This window comes from Phoca vitulina, unplaced genomic scaffold (genome assembly GCF_004348235.1).
Source record: "Phoca vitulina isolate PV1807 unplaced genomic scaffold, GSC_HSeal_1.0 scaffold8, whole genome shotgun sequence".
Classification (NCBI taxonomy): Eukaryota; Metazoa; Chordata; class Mammalia; order Carnivora; family Phocidae; genus Phoca; species Phoca vitulina.
Window position 1 is genome coordinate 59,205,595 of NW_022589711.1, and position 20,500 is coordinate 59,226,094.

General features: G+C 44.9%; 1 protein-coding gene across 2 annotated transcripts in view; it reads left to right on the forward strand.

The window, feature by feature from the left end:
* Positions 1-20,500, forward strand: part of ABCC5 (ATP binding cassette subfamily C member 5) — an 85,091-nt gene that overhangs the window by 60,473 nt on the left and 4,118 nt on the right. For both annotated transcript variants that reach the window (XM_032407061.1, XM_032407060.1), the window contains exons 23-29: positions 1,812-1,998; positions 3,328-3,417; positions 5,602-5,791; positions 8,852-9,011; positions 18,405-18,483; positions 19,494-19,607; positions 20,206-20,370. In XM_032407061.1, the coding sequence (XP_032262952.1) occupies positions 1,812-1,998; positions 3,328-3,417; positions 5,602-5,791; positions 8,852-9,011; positions 18,405-18,483; positions 19,494-19,607; positions 20,206-20,370 (985 nt within the window). The remainder of the gene's footprint in view (positions 1-1,811; positions 1,999-3,327; positions 3,418-5,601; positions 5,792-8,851; positions 9,012-18,404; positions 18,484-19,493; positions 19,608-20,205; positions 20,371-20,500) is intronic.

Here is a 20,500-nt window from a genome sequence, read left to right on the forward strand (position 1 = left end):
AAATCTAAATAGAAAGTTTAGTTTAGGGGCGCTTGGGTGGCTCAGTTGGTTGAGTATCTGACTCTTAATTTTGGCTCAGGTCATGATCTTGAGACCAAGCCCCATGTCTGGCTCTGAGTTGGGCCTAGAGCCTGCTTGGGATTCTCTCTCTCCCTCTCCCTCCACCCCCCACCGCCACTAGTTCTCTCTCTCTCCATCTCAAAAAAGAAAAAAAAGGCCTCAAAAAGTTGAAAATAGAGCTACCCTATGACCCAGCAATTGCATTACTGGGTATTTATCCCAAAGATACAAGTGTAGTGATCCGAAGGGGCACATGCACCCCAATGTTTATAGCAGCAATTTCCACAATAGCCAAACTATGGAAAGAACCCAGATGTCCATCGACAGATGAATGGATAAAGAAGATGTGGCATATATATATATATATATATATATATATATATATATATATATATGTAATGGAATACTACTCAGCCATCAAAAAGAATGAAATCTTGCCATTTGCAATGACGTGGCTGGAACTAGAAGGTATTATGCTAAGCAAAATAAGTCAACCAGAGAAAGACAATTATAGGATCTCACTCATATGTGGAATTTAAGAAACAAAACAGATGTATATAAGGGAAGAGAGGAAAAAATAAAACGACGAAATCAGAGAGGGAGACAAACCACAAGAGACTCTTAACCATAGGTAAAAAACTGTGGGTTGCTGGAGGGGAGAGGGGTGGGGGCGATGGGAAAACTGGGTGATGGACATCAAGGAGGGCACGTGATATAATGAGTACTGGGTGTTATATGCAACCGATGAATCACTGAACTCTACCTCAGAAACTAATACATTATATGTTAATGATTGAATTTAAATAAAGAAGAAAGTTTAGGTTAAATGACCCAGAAAAATAATCATCACTTTAAGAGAAGAACAGTAAAATACAGTCCATGCATGTGTATGTACATACATACATACATACATACATTTAACTATATTGGAAAAAATGCTGGGAGAAGATCCAGCAGACTATTAACCCTGGTTTTAACTGAGTGGTGAGAACACTGCATTTTCTTCTTTACTGCATTTCCTAATTTTTCTCCAAATATCTTATATAAAGAGGAAAAGTGATTTTCTTTTTTTAAAGCAAAGCACATTTGCTTGGCAAGACTTCCTGCTCAGGCGTTCTAATTGTATGTGTATGTGACACCTGAGCCTTTGGATGGGGTCTGATCTCTCTAGGACCCCTGGGGACAGTAGTGTCTCGCTCCTTAAATGGCAGAGGTTGTCCAGGTCTTTTTTGCTGTGGTTTACTTCCTGGTTCTGTGCTCCACGGCCTTGGAAACAAGTACCATTTTGCCCAACAGCAGTGTGTCAGCAGACATTTTCCACTTTCCCACTTTAAGTCTGCGAGTTTATCTTTCCAGGTCTTAGGGCATTTCTGCAGTTTGCCTATGTAGCCTGTCTCTTTGAGGAAGGGACCCCTGACCTAAGACATTTTTCTGAAGCTTAACCAGCCTCTTTATTTGGTCTCCTTTCCCTGTGCATTTGTTCTGTCATTAACATAGGTATTTTTCCCTAATGTCTTGAACATGTTTCTTTGAAAGAATAAAACTAGAAAACCCCAAGTTGTTCTATGTGCAGAGCCTGGAATACTCTGCAGTCCTTAGATTTCCATATCCTTCTCCTAGGGACAAACAGGAAGTACTTAAAAGTTAGTCCTCCATCCATAATTCACCAGAGCTCTGACATCACCCGCTCTCAGGATGGTGTGGTACTTTGTTTGCCTATTAGGTGTTCTGTCGCCCTCTCGCCCTCACAGGTACCAGGAGCTCCTGGATAACAACCAAGGTCCTTTCTTCTTGTTCACGTGTGCAATGCGGTGGCTGGCTGTGCGGCTGGACCTGATCAGCATTGCCCTGATCACCACCACCGGGCTGATGATCGTTCTCATGCACGGGCAGATTCCCCCCGCCTACTCGGGTCTTGCCATCTCCTATGCCGTCCAGGTCAGTCTCAGGGATGGAGCATTACCTTTGCTCACGTGAGTTCTGTGTTGGCCTAGGAGAGGCATGGTAGGGGGCTCTCCCTCAGCCTTTGAGACTCCTAGAGCTTCTGCCCACCTACTTTCTTAGTAACAGCCTGGACTTGGCTGGAGTGGGGAGGATGGGAGAGAGGTACGTGTGTTATATAGGAACAAAGGAATTTAAGTCTGTTGCACATGTTTAAGAAATAGGTGCCATTTATTTATAAATAAACACAATTTTGAAAATGGTTTCTTAATTACAGGTTTCTACGTTCACCACCCTCTCGTTTCTGGCCTCTTCCTGGTCTTCTAAGAAATACTGTGTCCTCAATATGCTTCTTACATGCATTTTATTTTCAGGCCCCTGATTTTCCCAAAACTGTTACATATGTAGACCCGGCCCCTAGGGATGGTTTAAGGTCTTTAAATAGCTCAGAGAACAGTTGGGAACTTGAGCACTAAGTATTTGTAGATGTTAAGGAATTATTACTAATTTTTTAGATGTCATCATGGTGTTGGACAATGGTATTGTGTTTTTAAAGAGTCTTTATGTGTTAGATACAAGCTAAATTATTTAAGAATGAACGGATAGGATGTCTGGGATTTGCTTTCACATAATGCAGATGGGTGGTGTGGTGTGGATGAAACAATGTTATCTATAAGTTGACAGGTTTTTAAGGACATGGGAGTTCATTATACTGCCCTTTCTACTCTTGTATATGTTTGACATTTTTTCCATGTCAGAAAGGTCAAAACAAATAAGTAGGGAAGCAAAACCAAGAAGAGCTAATGTATCTTCACAGATTCCCAAAGATGTCTGTCCATGTTATACGGACTTACTTGATCATCAGGGGGAGAATAGGTGTTCTAAGTACTGTGGTTCAGGATCCTCAGTCTGAGGTGCCCGGGGGGCTCTGCATTCTCATCAGTGGCTCACAGGGCGATATAGATCTCCATTTGTTGTGACTGCCAGAGCAGGTGCAGGCTGCTCGGCGGGAAGCCCGGAAGTTACTCAGCTGCAGATGTGTGTACTGGAAATGTGAAAATGGACGGAAAGCCTTTGGCTGCAGGGAAGTCAGCGCCAGCCGTCCCACAATGCCACCTGCCTTTGTTGAGAATTGCAATTGACTGGGGGATAGTAGGCATCATGTTAAACATTTAGAGAATGACTCGGTCCGTAAAACCAGCTGCTGCCGGTGCCCGGTTCGTTGGTATATTGAGCTGTAATCCCCTAGCTGGAAGACGTTTTCTGGCGTTGGCCTGACATGTATTCATAAGGAATTCCTTCTTGGATTTTGCCTTCCATTATCAGTTAACCGGGCTGTTCCAGTTTACCGTCAGACTGGCATCCGAGACAGAAGCCCGCTTCACCTCAGTGGAGAGGATCAACCACTACATCCAGGTCAGGACGCGAAAGCCTTTCTTCATGACCCTTTTACCCTTTTGCTGCCTCGGGTGGTGGTGCAAGGAGGATGCTTGTTTCTCACAGGCGAGGACCAGCAGTCTCTTCAGCCTGTGTGGAGTGGAGAAGAGATTATCCTAAGAGGTTCTAAATATTTTTGTGAATTGTGTCTGATTAAGAATGTAGGTCATTTTCCTTACAGTGTTTAAAACCATGGAGTGTTTTAAATCTTATTCTAGTTTACTTGTTCTTTTTTTTTTTTTTTTTTAAGATTTTATTTATTTATTTGGCAAAGAGAGACACAGCGAGAGAGGGAACACAAGCAGGGGGAGCGGGAGAGGGAGAAGCAGGCTTCCTGCTGAGCAGGGAGCCCGATGTGGGGCTCGATCCCAGAACCCTGGAGCCATGACCTGAGCCAAAGGCAGACGCTTAACGACTGAGCCACCCAGGCGCCCCTAGTTCACTTGTTCTTAACCAGGGATGGCCATTGGTATCCCTGCTGAGCTTTAGGCAGAGACAGACGCAGGCCTCATCTCTGGAGATTCTGATACAGTTGATCTGGGGTGAGCCCCAGGCTCCTGACATTTTAGAAGCTCCGTGGCTAATTCTAAACTGCATTCCTAGTTTAGAAACCAGTTTAATTTCGTTGATACTGAGATGAACGGACTCTTCCTGCCTTCCCTCAGTAACCCTTCAGTGCTACCTCAGGGCAGCGTCTTGCGGCCGGAGCATGTCCCAGCTGGGACGCTGAAAGCAGTTTTCTATAGAGAGAAGCAGAGTCACAAGTAGTTAAGACTCTCAAATTTAACTCAGTTCAGAGGAGTTACCTATTTTGTGAACTGCCCAGAGACTTTATCAGCATTTATATCATGGTTTACATGGGAAGAATATATCTCAATTTCCAGATAATTGACTTAGAAACATAGTTTTGAAAAACTACCCTTTCAGTTGAGAACTAGCATATTATGTAAACTGCATTTTCCAGCAGACATGCTTTCCTGAACTGTTTTGACAATGAACCTCATTAAGTGTAGGATATTTCTTAAACTTATACATTATTATTCTCAGAAAGAATGGCAGATAGCTATCTGTGGCAGATAAATATCTGCTAATAGCTGTTCCTTTTATTTATCCGTTGGGTTCTTTGCCCAGTGCTCATGTCTGGGGACAGTATCTGGGTGTGTAGTGTTTGATTTAAAATTGCTGTTGGTGAGAGTCTCTTGCTAAAAAGGTCACGGTGATGGTCAGTCATGGTAGAGTGGACCCTGCACAAACCAGTCACATTTCTGAGGACTGGCTCCCACTGCTAGTGCCCAACCTGGATGCCTCTGCCAGCACGGAGCCCTTCCAGCTTGGAGTTCAAGATGTCAGTCTCCACCTGCCCTCCCAGCCCCACCCCTGTCCCTGCCCAGAGCTCCACAGCTGTTGGCTTTCACTTCCCTAGGAGGCTGTAAAGTCCCGTGACTAGTTGCCAGAGAATTTTCAAACATTGCAAGGTGGGACTGTTGGTAACAAAAATTACCCAAGCAGTTACACAGCATTTTTAAAGCTGAATGGATTTCCACGTTTCTCTCATCCAGTCCCCATGACTTGCAGATGAGAAACTTAAGACCTAGAGTGAAGAAGTGATATATCCAGGTCACATCACGATTGGGGGCAGATTGAGCTTCAAGCCCATGTCTCCTGGGGTGACTGATACGTCAGAATGCCAGGATCTGATGAAATGTTCAGGAAATGGTAGTTGCCTTCCTTTGGGTTTGGGCGATTGGCTTTCAAATGGTGGAATCTTGTTTCAAGTAGAATATTGTGAAAGAATTCCAATAAAAAGGGCTGTGTTTGAAGAGCCGTGGAAGGCCTCATGCCCCACCCTTGGCCTCCAAGGCAGTTTTGTGGAGAAGTTCCCTAAGACAGAAAACAGTTGGAAGGCCACTGCCCCCCGCCCCCCCCCCCCATGCTGCTTTGTGGCCGCTGTAAATGGCTAAGTGTGAAGTTAGTCACCATCGCACTCTGTCTGGTTTAGTGGTGATAAGCATGTACTGCCAAGGGCATCTTCCATGGGAAGGGAAGAGGGCAGCAGCTGCTTCTGTATGGCTGCTGTGGTTGTCTGGCGTTTACTTCTCTTTGAAAGCCTTGCAGCTCCCACAGAAGCTGGTCAGTCTGACCCAGCCACTCCTGTCTCCCCAGACTCTCTCTTTGGAAGCACCTGCCAGAATTAAGAACAAGGCTCCCTCCCCTGACTGGCCCCAGGAAGGAGAGGTGACCTTTGAGAATGCAGAGATGAGGTACCAAGAAAATCTCCCTCTGGTTCTGAAGAAAGTGTCCTTCACCATCAAACCCAAGGAGAAGATTGGCATCGTGGGGCGGACTGGATCAGGTAAGAGTGAGCAAAGGCCTCTGGAGAAACATTTGAACCTATCGGAGTTAAAAGTGTGGGGCCCATGATTTGCTGTTTATTGACTATCACTCTCATCCCTTCAAACCAGCTCCATATTAATGAGTGATGATTAAGGTCTCTCTCAAGCCAATTTTCTCAGTGTATTCTCAACCCTGCTTTTTTAACACTTAGTGCTTTTTCTGATCATAAAAGTATACATTCCAATGCAGAACACTTGGAGTATATACGAAGTACAAAAGGGGAAAAGCACCCATAACTCCACTATCTAGAGATAATTACTGTTAATATTTTAGTAGGTATCTTCTCAGGCTTTTTTTTTTTAAGATTTTATTTATTTATTTATTTGAGAGAGAGCGAGCAAGAGAGCATGTGTGCGTGCAGAAGTGGGGGGAGGGGCAGAGGGCGAGGGAGAAGCAGACTCTGTGCTGAGCAGGGAACCCAACGTGGGACTCTATCCCAGGATCCTGAGATCATGACCCGAGCCAAAGGCAGACGCCCAACCGACTAAACCACCCAGGTGCCCCTTGTCAGGCTTTTTCTGTTAGCAAATATGTTTATGAAAATGGGGTCATTTTACACACACTGTCTCATGGCCTGCCTTTAAATCTACCAAATATTTTTCCATGTCAATTAATAGCCTGTGACATGAATTCCATTCAGCAGGATATAAAATTCCATTTTATGGATGTATCATAATTTATATTTAACCGGACTCCAATTGTAGGGCATTGAGGTTGTTGTCGATTTTTCACTATTATGAGTAGTACTGCAGTGAATATCCTTATTTCCGTGAGGTCAAAACACAAAACATTTAAGTCGTCTGTGACATAATGCCAGTGTTGCCTTGTATTTATCAGACGTTAACGTAGCTCTAAATAAGGAACCTGTGTTCTTTGAAGACAGAAATTATTTTCTTGATCTGACATCAGTTGCAAAGAAATAGAGAATTGGCTCTCATTTAGGCATTTTACTTTGCACTTAGAATCATATTACTTCTTGGGCGCCTGGGTGGCTCAGTTGGTTAAGCGACTGCCTTCGGCTCAGGTCATGATCCTGGAGTCCCAGGATCGAGTCCCACATCGGGCTCCCTGCTCAGCAGGGAGTCTGCTTCTCCCTCTGACCCTCCTCCCTCTCATGCTCTCTGTCTCTCATTCTCTCTCTCGCAAATAAATAAAATCTTAAAAAAAAAAAAAAAAAAAAAGAATCATATTACTTCTTTAGATTCCTAGGGTCAAGACTTGAGTAATTCATTTCTTTCCCTCTTTCCTTCCTGAATAACATTTCAAAGATTGAGGCTTGTTTTCATTTACTAACTGGTTTACCTGATATAAGAAGTCTCTCTGGTTCACTTCTCATCAGCTCTGGGGGCTCCATGCTTCCTTGGCATCAAAACTCTTCTCGCTTTGTTTCTTTCCATTAAAAACAAAACAAAACAAAACAAAAACCTTGTGTCTTTTCTGGCCAATTTACTTGAAAGAACCTGCTAAGAAGAGAAGAAAAAGCCATTTCCTGCTTCCTATTTGAAGGAATTATTTCATGTCAGAACAGTACACTGTCTGTAGGTTTTTTACGCTGCAAGGAGAATGTTCAGCCAAGGAGGGTGGCTGTCCCCAAAGCTCTTCCTTTGCTTTCTCCCTCAAATTCCCTCTGCTACATGGGCTCCCAGGGGTACACTGGGAGCTCTGACTGTTGTCCTGAAAGCTCTGACTAATGTCCCCTCCTGTGATTCCCCTTAATCCTTAATACAGGTGGGACAGACTGAACTATTCATTAAGACTTTATTAAACCAGGGACGCCTGGGTGGCTCAGTCAGTTGAGCGTCCGACTCTTGGTTTCGGCTCAGGCCGTGATTTCAGGGTCATGGGATTGAGCGCTGCGTCCACGCTCAGTGTGGAGTCTGCTTGTCCCTCTGCCTCTGCTCCTTCCCCCTCTCATGCTCTCTCTCAAATAAATAAATAAATAAATAAATAAATAAATAAATAAATAAAATCTTAAAAAAAAAAAAGACTTTTAAACCATAAGTAGTGACAGGAGAAAAATAAGAAAAAATAAAGTAATTATAAATAGCCTGACTTACAAAGTCTAAACTAATCCAAACAAGCTTCTTCAGCGACTTGTAGACCCTGACTCTGCCATGGCCCTAGTCAAGGACATCACTGCGAGGACTTCATGGCCTCTTTTAGTAGCACATGCCGTCAGTGCGAAGGTAATCTAGATCCAGAGGACTATAAAATCTTCTAGTCCGGGTAGCATCTTTTGTTAAAGTGGAACAACTTGATCTATTTTTTTTTTTAACAGTATGGTGATTCCTTTTTTTTTTTTTAAGATTTTATTTATTTATTTGAGAGAGAGAGAGCATGGTGGAGAGGCAGAGGGAGAAACAGGCTTCCCACTGAGCAGGGAGCTGGATGCGGGGTTCAATCCCAGGACCCTAGGATCACCACCTGAGCTGAAGGCAGGTGCTCAACCGACTGAGCCACCCAGGCGCCCCTCAGACCTGCTCTTCTGTCACAGTTCCTTATCATGATAGAGTCATCTGCAGCCACTTATGTACTCCTTCCCTGTGTTTTTACCCCAGGATGGTGGGGGGTCTTGTCTTGTTTCTCTCTCACCTATGATAAGGGGACAGAAGAGAGAGAAAACATCTTGTCCTCTGGTTTGCCACTAGCCCCTTGCTGTAAGAACTCTGTTCTCCTCACTTTGCCTGAGATGCGTGAAAGCCCGTGTACCCACTCCTAAGGTGAAACGCAGGCATTTTTCTAATTTATTCTCACGAAAGTAAGAGTACCTGGTAGTACCTCAAACTCCTTCTCAGGCTGAAGCTGTGTGATTTAAATGTATATACTTGTAGCTCAGGAAAGTGCATTTGTTTCTGTTTCTGGCTATCACTTTCTACATTATCTTAATCAGATGAAATAATAATTGAAGAGAACTAGAAAAATAGATGATTTTGCCCAGAGGTTGGGGGGATTAAACCCGTTTTTGTCTTCACGAAATTTGCTAATTGAGCTACTTTTCTGCATGTCTTTGGCTCCTCAGGGAAGTCCTCTCTGGGGATGGCCCTCTTCCGTCTGGTGGAGTTATCTGGAGGCTGCATCAAGATCGACGGGGTGAGGATCAGTGATATTGGCCTTGCTGACCTCCGAAGCAAGCTGTCCATTATTCCTCAAGAGCCAGTGCTGTTCAGTGGCACCGTCAGGTGAGGACCTGAGTGCCCGTGTGCTCTGTGCTGCCTTTTGAGGCCAGATGGGCACGTTAGAGCCTCCCTGTGGGCCCGGGATCGAGTGACCTCAAGCCTAGTGCTTTTCCCACCACTTCTTACTGCAGAAGTAAGGGGCAGCTCCACACAACAGGGGCTGAGGGCCCTGCAGCATGTGCTGAAGAAGTCAGAGAGATCTGGGCTCAGATCTCTGCTCTGTGACTTCAGGCAAGTTACCTGCCCACATCTAAGCTCATTACCTCACCTGTAAGGTGGGGATATTATTAAGGGCTGTCATTGTGGAGATTGATTAAGTTGATACAAATTACACACGCACCGAGCCTGGCCCATAGTGAGCAGTGAACAGTAGCAGCCCATCAGCCTCATCCCATCATCCTTCTTCCTCCCACTCTGTATTGTCATCTGTCCTACGTGTGCTCCAATTTGCCGTTCTCATGGTGGTTTTCAGACCTTGTTATCACTCAGGTGCTCATTTTCCAGTATCTTCCCCCATCTTTGATTCTGACTCTGGAATGGTGCCTCTCTCTCTCTCTGAAATCTGCCGGGATGCCTAAGATAAATTTCCTCCTTTTTTCTTTTTTTTTTTAAAAACTTATTTATTTGTGAGAGAGAGATCACAAGCCGGTGGGGAGGGGCAGAGGGAGAGGGAGAAGCTGACTCCCCGCTGAGCAGGGAGCCCGATGTGGGGCTCTATCCCAGGACCCGGGGATCATGACCTGAGCAGATGCCTAACCAACTGAGCCACCCAGGTGCCCCTAAAATTCCTCCTCTTGACCTGTTGAAATAGTAACTAAGAAGGAAATATATTTAATCCCATTGACTTTCCCTATACCTTATCCTACCGTCACCCTTAGCATTGGCCTTAAGCATTTGCCTCCTTGGAACAATGGGTTTCTGTAATTCCTGTCCACGTCTGTTCAAGTTGCTTCTTCTTTCAACTAAAAATAGCTTTAACTATATAGCTGACCTAGATTGGACTTTTTTTAATGAAATTAAATTCTTTAATTTTTAGCAGTCTTCAAAAAAATTGGTACCAACTTAATTTCAAATAGCCATGGACTTGTCTTTAAAATCAGGTCCTTTCCCTTTCTTTGGAAATGGCACCTGAACTCACTGATGCAAGGAGGTTTGGTAGGTAGAATGAATTCTCACCTACCCGCACTCTTGGGTGTATTTATTTTGGCATTTTCTCTAAACACTAATGAATTTAGGCAGCATAGATTGGATCTGTCAATGATGCTCCATCATTCTCTTTGGGTCCTGAGATAATAAGGTCAAACAAATGTCAGAAGAGAATTAGAATTTATTGAAGACTCAGGTCTAAAATTAAGAAATCAAGAGGTGTTGCCAGATCTGCTCTTCCCTCCCATAAATCCCTATTTTTAGATGCCACAAGAATGCCTTTGAGAATATAATTGGCCTTATAATTTTTAGCTCAGGACAAAAGAACCATTTTTTCGTCATCATTTGGAAAAAGATTAAGAAACAGGGTGTGTTAAACTTGGCTGTGTTAAATACATTGCCACCAGGAATCCTCACTTTTCATTTGTAAATTTTACAGCACTTCGTTTGTGGCTGTGAATCAGGGGCTTCTAGAGTGAGTGGTTAAGGGCTTGTTTGGGCAGCACATGTACTAGAATTAAGGGTTAAGAATTGACCTGCTGGCCTGTGCAGCTGCTGTTTGTAGAACCTCATGGAAATGCTGGGAGTTGGGGCCATTTGTTACCAGCTCTAGTGACATGGTGCTGCTTGACGGACAAGCTTGTAATTGGTGTTCTGCTGCCCTGAGTTTTTCGTTATTGAGCTAAGAGTGCTGTTTGGGCGGTCAGCTGTACAAATTTAGGAAATCATACAAGTTTCATGTTCTGCCAACAGTAATTTTGGCTTTTTAAGTCAGGAGTAGAGCCTGAAGACAAATTAAATCCCAGACCTACTGTCTTCTTCCTTTTGTCCTCTCAGGTCTCATACAAATCCCAAAAAACATTCAGCTTTGGGTGTTCTTTTGCTTTTCTTAGAAAATTAGAAAGCCTATAATGAGTTTCCCAAGGCAAGGGCAGGATAGATCGGCTATTTCCCAGCGGTCTCCTGGAGACCCTGAACATGGAAACTATCTTTACTACTGTTAGCCTGCAGTGAGGGTGGACACATCTTCTTGAGATACCAACATGCAGTTAAAACATAAGGAACTCTCAGGGCGCCTGGGTGGCATAGTCAGTTGAGTGTCTGACTCTTGGTTTCTGCTCAGGGTGTGATCTCAGGGTCATGGGATCGAGCCCCACATCAGGCTCCACACTCAGCGCAGAGTCTGCTTGGAATTCTCTCTCCCTCTGCCTCTGCCCCTCCCACTCGTTTTCTCTCTCTCTCTCTAATAAATAAATAAATCTTAAAAAAAAAAATCATAAGGAACTCTCAGAGTGAAAACAAGGTAAAACCAAATTCAAGTAAAACTTAAGGTGATGAGATAAAAATGTCTGAATTGTTCTCATACAAATATAACCTAAATCACAGACCAGATCATTTGGGGCCATATCGCTCCCTAGATTAGTCAGACTCTCTGTCCATTCCAATAGCTGCATCCAGTCCTCCCTTATCCGGCAGTAGGGCCTGTGTTTCTGTAGCTAGCCCCTTTCCTGTGCCTTTTGTCCTGAGAGCTGGCTCTAAGATAAGAGGTTTCTTCTCATCCCGACCCTAAACATTTTTGCCGACCTTCCCTCTTTCATGGCCTTGGTAGTACTTTCCTTTCCTTTCCACAGAGGACCCTGTGCCTCCTGAGATCCCTCCCCTGTGCCCTAACCAGCCCTTGCTGGAGTGCATTCCATCCTTGGGGACAGTCTACGGCTCAGCTTGGCTGGTGGCTAACTGGCCTCTCAGTAAGACTAGTTGTCCTCAGCTGTCACTCTATAGTCTGTCTGTGAGTCTCAGTCTGCTTGTGGGGACTGGGCATCTTCTCATCCCCTGGAGCATCTCTGCTTGGTGGCCATTCATCAGCAAGAGGCAGTATTCTCCTTTCTTCCTATTCACATGCCCTCACTCCCTTTCAGTCTGCCCATTACATTTTTTTACTTTTGAGGAATATTTCTGGTCCCCAGCTCAAAATCACGGCAAAAATGACTGAGCACAACTGACCCATTCTGCTTTGGTTTATTCAGACAGGAGCAGTTAGCCCTCTAGAGTGAATGGAAGCTATTCTAACTTTGAAGCAGCTTCTTTCTTAGAATCTCAAGGTCTTATTGTTGTCTCTGAATTATTCTGTTGTTGAAGGGAGACCCCTTTCCTCTTTCTTTCTTCTCTCTCTCTTACTTTCTCTCTCTCTCTCTCTCTCTTTCTTACTTTCTTTCTTTCTTTCTTTTTTTTTTTTTGATAGTCTTTGTTTCTGTGGAACTTGGAATTTCCCAAAAGCTTCTTATTTTCAATATCAGAAAGTAATGTGAGTCTAGAATAACTACATCAAGAACACTAGGTGTTATCCAACATTTGCTAAGTCATTCTGGGCAAGATAGATGGGAAATCTTTACTTTCTCTCAGTTTTGCTGTGAACCTAAACTGGCTCTTAAAAAAATTATCTTTAGGGGCGCCTGGGTGGCTCAGACGGTAAGCGACTGCCTTCGGCTCAGGTCATGATCCCAGGGTCCGGGGATCGAGTCCCCGCATTGGGCTCCCTGCTCAGTGGGGAGCCTGCTTCTCCCTCTCCCTCTGCCTGCCACTCCCCCTGCTTGTGCTCTCTGTCAAATAAAAAATAAAAAATCTTTTAAAAAAAATTATCTTTAAAAAAATGGGAAAAGGTCATTCTGTGCCAGACACTGCTGCTCTAAAGAACAGCGATAATGGAAGTCGCTAAGCTTATTGAGAACTTACTACGTGGCAGATGTTGTCATAAGCATTTTAATCGTATTAATTCGTCAGATTCTCAAAACCGCAGGAAGTAGGAACGGTTATTGTGCCGATTTTATAGATGAAGAAACAGAAACCCAGAGAGGTAGATAATTTGCCCAAAGATAGGCGTTTGAACCTGGCTGTGGGAGCTCTTACACGCCACACTCGCTCCGTCACCTCCTGGAATTCTCACGACACCCACTCTCCACCGCGACCTTGGGAGGCATTCCGCCTTTCCAGCAACCAGAGTTAAGCCTGCTCCCCTGGGGGTCTTGACTTTTAGTTACCTTTCTTTTTCCAGCAGCTTCACAATCTCCTCATCTGCTTCCAGATTTGCACAGGCCTCCCTCATCTTGGAAAAAAAAAAAGTCACACACACTCTGCTGCTCTCTGGAGTCTTTCTCAGTTACTTTGCTTTCCCCGTGTCCCTTTTCCCACCTCTAGCCTTTTTTCTACCTCATTTGATGCTTAGCAACTAAAGGCCAAAACCAGTCCATATCTCTGAATAACTATTTAGCGCTGTCCTCTAGCTCCCAGCGCGCAGGAGGTCTGTGCTCCCAGGTCTCCTGCCCCGAGGCCGCGCGGGAGGCGCCCATGGCGATGGTGGGACAGTGCGGTGCAGCAGCGTCTTCTCCCGGGCCGGGGAGGCACTCCTGTGTGCTCTCACGCTCTCGCAGAGATTCTCGGCCTCTTTTAGCCGTGGCCAGGAGGCCAACTTAGAATACTGCCAAAAATAAATACGAAGGTGGGGCACCTGGGTGGCTCAGTCGTTAAGCGTCTGCCTTCGGCTAAGGTCATGATCCCGGGGTCCTGGGATCGAGCCCCACATCGGGCTCCCTGCTCGGCGGGAAGCCTGCTTCTCTCTCTCCCACTCCCCCTGCTTGTGTTCCCTCTCTCGCTGTGTCTCTCTCTGTCAAATAAATAAATAAAATCTTTAAAAAAAAAAAAAAAAAAATACGAAGGACCAAAGATGAAAATGCACTTCTGGCAACATTAGGACCCCAGGAGTTCTGACTACTAAAAATAGGTGCCTTCCTGTTCCGACGCCTTCTTTCTCTATCCATCCACCCAGCCAAAACTTCTGATGTTAGGGATACATAACTTTGCTTTCACTTCTGTTTGTGGATCAGACTCAGGGCCATCTGGCTTCTCTAATGAGGGTGTATTTTTTTCTATTCCTGATTGAGCTCCCTGTTGAGATCAGTCTGGTGTGCCTTAATGTGTATGTACACCACCTCCTGGTGTATGTAAATATTCCTTATATATCTGGAAGCCATTGTCTAGTTTTTGGAGGCTCGTTCAGCTGGTGGGAAGGCCTAGGGTCAAGCCTGCCCATGTGTCTGCTGAGTCTTCACCCACAGAGAATCTGATGGGGCAGCCTCCTCAGTGAGCAGGCAGCTGCACACTTATGTGCATACTCTGTGTCTGATAAGGGGTCTGTGAGGGGCTGCCTAGGTGTATTCGTCCCCTAGGGAGGTCACAACGAAGTGCCACAAAATGAGTGGCTTAAAACAACAGGAACTTTTCCCACAGCTCTGGACACTAGAAGTCTGAAATCAAGGTGTCAGCAGGATCAGGCTCCCTCTGAGACCTAGAGGGGAGGATCCTTCCCTTGCCTCTTCTACCTTCTAGTGGTTTGCCAGTGATCTTTGGTGCTCCTCGGCTTATAGGTGCATCATTCCAATCTCTGCCTCCAACGTCACATGGTCTCCCTTTATTTCTCTGCCTTCACGTGACCCTCTCTTATAAGGACACCAGTCATATTGGATTAAGGGCCCACTGTATTCCACTACTCCGAATGACCTCATTTTAACTAATTACACCTGCAATGACCCTATTTCCAAATAGGATTACGTTCTTGGATACCAGGGGCTAGGATTTCAACATACCTTTTTGGAGAGGACACACTTCAACCCATAACAGTAGGCATCACTGTATAGTTTTAAAGAACATTTCCTAGACTAAGTCTAGGAGAATGGTCCACATGTTCCTAGCCTGGAAACCAGCATTATAGAGTCCTTCAGTCTGGGGCATATATTTATTGACGTCTTCCTCTGTGCAAAGGACTCAATGCAGCAGAGGTAGGAGGAATCTGAATGAGTGGTAAAATCCAGAACCTACAATTAAACAATCCTGCCAGGAAGAGGTAAAGAAGGGGCAGATTGAAGCAGTAGGCGATGGGCTAAACTAGAAATCCAGAAAGCGAAATGTCAAACCATACGTGGCAATTTATCAAGTGACTGGGACTGGAAATTCCAGCCTTCGGTAACATGGATTTCCCACAGGCAAATATACTTCAGCAGTGGAGAATGAGCAGCATTCAGAGACCAGAGAAGACAGATGTTTATCACCAGGGAGCTCAGGGGTAGAACCAGAGCAAGGTGGGGCCCCAAACCTTGGGAGCCTGAGCAGGCTGTCAAGATGGGAACTCGGGTACATGGAAGCACAACAGGGATTGAATTCCTGGAACTGGATTGCCAGGAGGCAATTCAAGCTCAAGAAGAGGGACCAGAAGCTCTAAATGGGAACTATAGTCAGAGCAGAATGCGGATCTAGAGCAGCCCAGCACTGAAGCACATATTGCTTCTGACTGCAGTTCTTACAGCCTAAGGTCAGAGTTGATTCCCCCTAAAGGGCAAAGGTGATTCTTCAGCATGGAGTCTTGTGGCTTGGCTGCAGATAGACCATGGTGGGGGTTACGAGCAGGAAACCAGGCAAAGTAGAACATGACCCCTATTTGTAACCAGTCACGATTGCCCATGTGTGGAGTGCCCTTCTTTCTAGGTTTGATAAGGACTTCCAAAAGGCTCTTGTAAAGAGCTCTGAGGAACTTGTTAAAAACAAAACAAAAAAAAGGTAAAATAATAATAATGGTTAGTTAATAAAGTGATTTTTTAGAAGAGTGCTGAAGTTTACGGTTCAAAAAGGTCGAAAATTCTGCTATAAAACATGAGAAGGTCCATATGAGACCACACAAGTAGGAGAGAGAATATTGTGAAAACTTGCATTGCCACCTAGATAAAGTCCTATCTGTGCAGAGTCTGGATGGGGAGGATTGTCTTGCAAACTTTGCCCCATGGGAATTCCCAGCAGTCGGTTATTGTTGAACCAGGCAAGAGTGTGATTAATCTCTTATTCTTCAGACTTGGGATAATGAACATGGGTTTCAGTCGGTCCCTAACCTGGTGGTGTGTAAGTGTAGAAGATTCTCCCAAGAGGCAGCAAAAAACCCCCAGAACAATAGGGGCTCCTGGCTGGCTCGGTCAGTTAAGCGTCTGCCTTCGGCTCAGGTCATGATCCCAGGGTCCTGGGATTGAGCCCTGCATTGGGCTCCCTACTCAGCGGGGTGTCTGCTTCTCCCTCCCCATCTGACCCTCCCACCTCCCCCCAACTCGTACTTTCTCTCTCACTCTTTCTCACACTCAAATAAGTAAAATCTTTAAAAAAGGAGCACCTGGGTGGCTCAGTCATTAAGCGTCTGCCTTCGGCTCAGGTCATGATCCCAGGGTCCTGGGATCAAGCCCCGCATCGGGCTCCCTGCTCCGTGGGAAGCCTGCTTCTCCCTCTCGCACTCCCTGCTTATGTTCCCTCTCTCACTTGTGTCTCTCTCTGTCAAATAAATAAGTAAAATCTTAAAAAAAAAACAAAACCCGACAGAACAATAAATGGTAATCTCGTCAACCCAGATGTGTGTGCAGACTCTGGAGTGTTAGATAGGGAGGATCAGGGGCTTCCAGTGTGACTAGAAACACGTACACTTCTCCTTAGACTTAGCCCGTGGTCTGCCATTTCACAGTTTAGATTATCAGCAAATTGGACCACCTTCTTGTTTAAGAGATAGGACTATGGAGATATGAGATATGAGATATTAGATGGTATGCCTATAGAAGATCGGTCTTCCCCGTCCAGACTTTGCACAGATAGGACTTTATCAGAACTCTTTCTGAGCCTGGTATTCAGGATCCCGGGATTATTGTGTCCACTTGGAAAGTGCAATGAATATAAATCAGAAAACCACCAAGCACTGGAACCAGGCTTGAAGGGTCAGGAGATGCTTTCTGCATCTAAGTTGTGACCTGAAGGACAGGAGGGAATCCTAGTCAAGGAGTAACAGCAGTGACAATAAGGACATCATCATAATCGTAGCCCCTGCATGCACAGGGCTAACCATGCAGTGGGGGCTGCTCTAAATACTTTCTACACATGAAATGCAGCCGTCACAACCTTTTGAGGAGGTGCTTTTTGACCCCTGTCTTATACATGAGGGCACTGAGGCATAGAGAAGTTAGGCTAACTTGGTCAGGGTCACACAGTTGTAATAGATAGAAGCTGTGTAGGAATCAGCAAGTCTGACCCCAGAGCCCTTGCTTTTGCTAGTGTCTCTCAAGCCAAAGGGTGGGGAGGGGTGCACATATTCCATGTGCAAAGGGCAAGAGGCACAAGAAAGCAGAGCCAGTTAGAGTCTCCCTGGAGAGTCCAGAGGTGGCCCAAAGGGATGAGCGAGGCAGGTACCAGCCTGTGCTTGGTGGAGTTCTGGGATAATGTCCTGCGTGCATTTGCATGCCTGGAGTTAGTAACCCCAAACATGGAGACAAATGAGACATAGAGCTAAAGTTCTCCCAAAGACTTCCTGTTTCCCATATATGAAGTATAAGTTTATGAGCAAAGTTACACCTCATACCTTTCAGGTTACTAGACCTGTAAATGTCATGTTTAGATGGAGACAAGACACCCCAAAATTAACGTAACCTCCCAATTTCCACCAGTTATCCATTCTACCACCACCTCTCCACCTTTATCCTCCATGACAAAGAGCTGTTTCCCCTGTCTTTAACGTTTCCAGAAATGTCTAGTCCTTTTGGTATCCTCCTTGATGTTCTCGAGACAGCTGCTATTGATACAGTAAGCAAGAAGAGTCCCCAAACTGGTTTTCTGTACCAGTAAATTCCTTCCTCTTGAGTTGCTCTTCACGCTCTCCTTTCTCCTCCGCTGAGCCAGCCACCCTCGAGTCCCTGCTCACTGACAGGCTCTCACCCTAGTGCGTCAGGAAGAAAGAGGCTGTTTTTCTAAGATTGTACACACAGAGAGATGTATTTCGACGTGTATATGCCAAAATGCTCGCAGTGTTTGCTTCCGAGGGTCTGATTAGAGGTGATTAAAACATCATTGGTTTGGTTTTATGTTTCACATATCTGTATTTGTTAATTTTTCTGTAACCTGTATTATTTACATAATAAAAATAATAGACATTATAATAAATAAAGTGTTATAAAGAAGATGGAGAGGCCCAGCCTGTTCTCAGATACATTCCTTTGATGGGCAGGCACCAGCATTTCTAATTGCTACCTAAGGCTGGTTGGGGAGCGAGGCATCTGTGACCTTGAGGAGTTTCATCCCTCCTTTTCCCATGCCTGTTTAAACGTTTACCACAGACAGCCTTTGCAATATGGTCACTTACATGTTGGCTCACTGAGAAATTCCTCCTGTGCCTCTCTCTAGGTCAAATTTGGATCCCTTCAACCAGTACACTGAAGACCAGATCTGGGATGCCCTAGAAAGGACACACATGAAAGAATGTGTAAGTAAAGCCCTGAGGGAGGGCTTTGCTGGAATTTCAAGAGTGGAAACATAATGATGCTGTGGTCACTCCCCAGCCTGCTCTGGCTGCCTCTGTCCAGCCTGGTCTGTCCATTTACTTCCAGGATATCTGTGTAGGATCACTTTAGATAAGGCTTCCCAGGCATTTCAGAAAGGGCATAAAAGTTGATATCCCTCAACCATGGTCATATTGCCCTTTTGCTGTCCATTGATTAAGCAAGATGTTAATGATAAACACTCAGAATTCTGGAATGCTTTTTAAATGAATTTCTACTTTATTCATCATACTGGTATAACATGCTTTTGCAGCATCTGGATATGAATCGAGTCTGCAGAAAGCATGCAGCATGCATATGGGGTCCTTGATCTCTTAGGGTAACTCAGCACGCACCCTCCCGAGGCCACGGTCAACAGACTGATACCTCTGCCCAGGAGTAGGATCTCTCATGCCCCTGAGCCGAGTTAAGCTCAGGATCCCCTGCCCTGATTCAGCTAGGTCAGCTCCGCCTTTATCACTTTGATATTGGGCTTCCTCAAACCATTTCATTTGAAGAATAGGCTCCTAGCTTATTATAAAGGCAAGTTTGACAACCGTGTATCTATAGCCTTGGAAATCAGAAAGCGTGATCTCACTTTCCCCATCTCCTATGGCGTGACCATATTTTCAGAACCAAAAATTAGGGCCACAATCTGACAGGATTTGGGGATATGAAAATACTGGAATTTCTAAGACCTTTTAATGGTATGAGGCTAACAGAATAGTATATTTGAAATACGGAATGTCTTAGAAAATGAGGGTCCTAGTACACGTGATCATCACCTCTGTACCTTCTTTCTAGATGAGCCAGATTCTTGGCTAGAAATTGTTGCATCTGTTTCAGAATAGCTTATTTTTGCCACTGGATTTTGGATAAAATTTAGTTCAGTTTTTTTTTTTTTCTTCAAAATTTACTTTTTGACTCTTCTAGTCTCTACTTCCTTTCTCTCTAGATTGCTCAGCTACCTCTGAAACTTGAATCTGAAGTGATGGAGAATGGGGATAACTTCTCGGTGGGGGAACGGCAGCTCCTGTGCATAGCAAGAGCCTTGCTCCGTCACTGTAAGGTAAGGTGGTTTGCGGAGTGGCAGGGAAGGGGTTATAGCCTTTCCCAGCTTGAGGTCCAAAGGCATTCCTGGCTCCAAGCCCCCCGAAGCTTTTTAGGAGCATGCGCACAGATGTTTCTAAATTCACCTTGACACCATCTGGGTATACAGGTGTTTTTGAGCCTTCAGACTTCCTGAGCCTTTAATTTCCAAGGGTGACTTTTGTTTCTGGCTAGTGAGTGGTTGTAGTACTGTTGGAAACCATAGACTTAGAGACCTCCAGGCCATCAAATCCAGTCCCCTTATTTTGTAACTGGAAAAAGAAGATCCAGGAAGATGACTATTCATGCTCAGGGTCACAGGGCAAGTAGGAGCAAGTGTTTTGTTACATCAGTATTACATGCATGTCCTTTTGTGTGTGGAAATGAAGGCAAACACATGGGTTTGAAGTTGTATCTGTTCTAAGCAAAATGGTCCTTTTACATAGGTGTGTACCTACTTAGGAAAAACAGATTATGGTGTAAAATTTAAATAATGAAATACATTTTAGCGAAACCTAGATTAAGGAAAAGGCTTAGGGAAATGGTTGGATCTCTCTTTCTCCTCTCTCTTGTGGCAGATTTTGATTCTAGATGAAGCCACAGCTGCCATGGACACGGAGACAGACCTGCTAATCCAGGAGACCATCCGAGAAGCATTTGCTGACTGCACCATGTTGACGATTGCCCATCGCCTACATACAGTCCTAGGCTCTGATAGGATTATGGTGCTGGCCCAGGGACAGGTACTGAGCCCCTGAGGGACCATGGCTTGGCATGTGGCCTCGTCTGGGCGGAAAACTGGCCCCTGGCAGGATTGGGCTGATTGCCATCTTAGTGAGATTCTTAGCTTTCAGATAAGCAGCCTTAGCAACT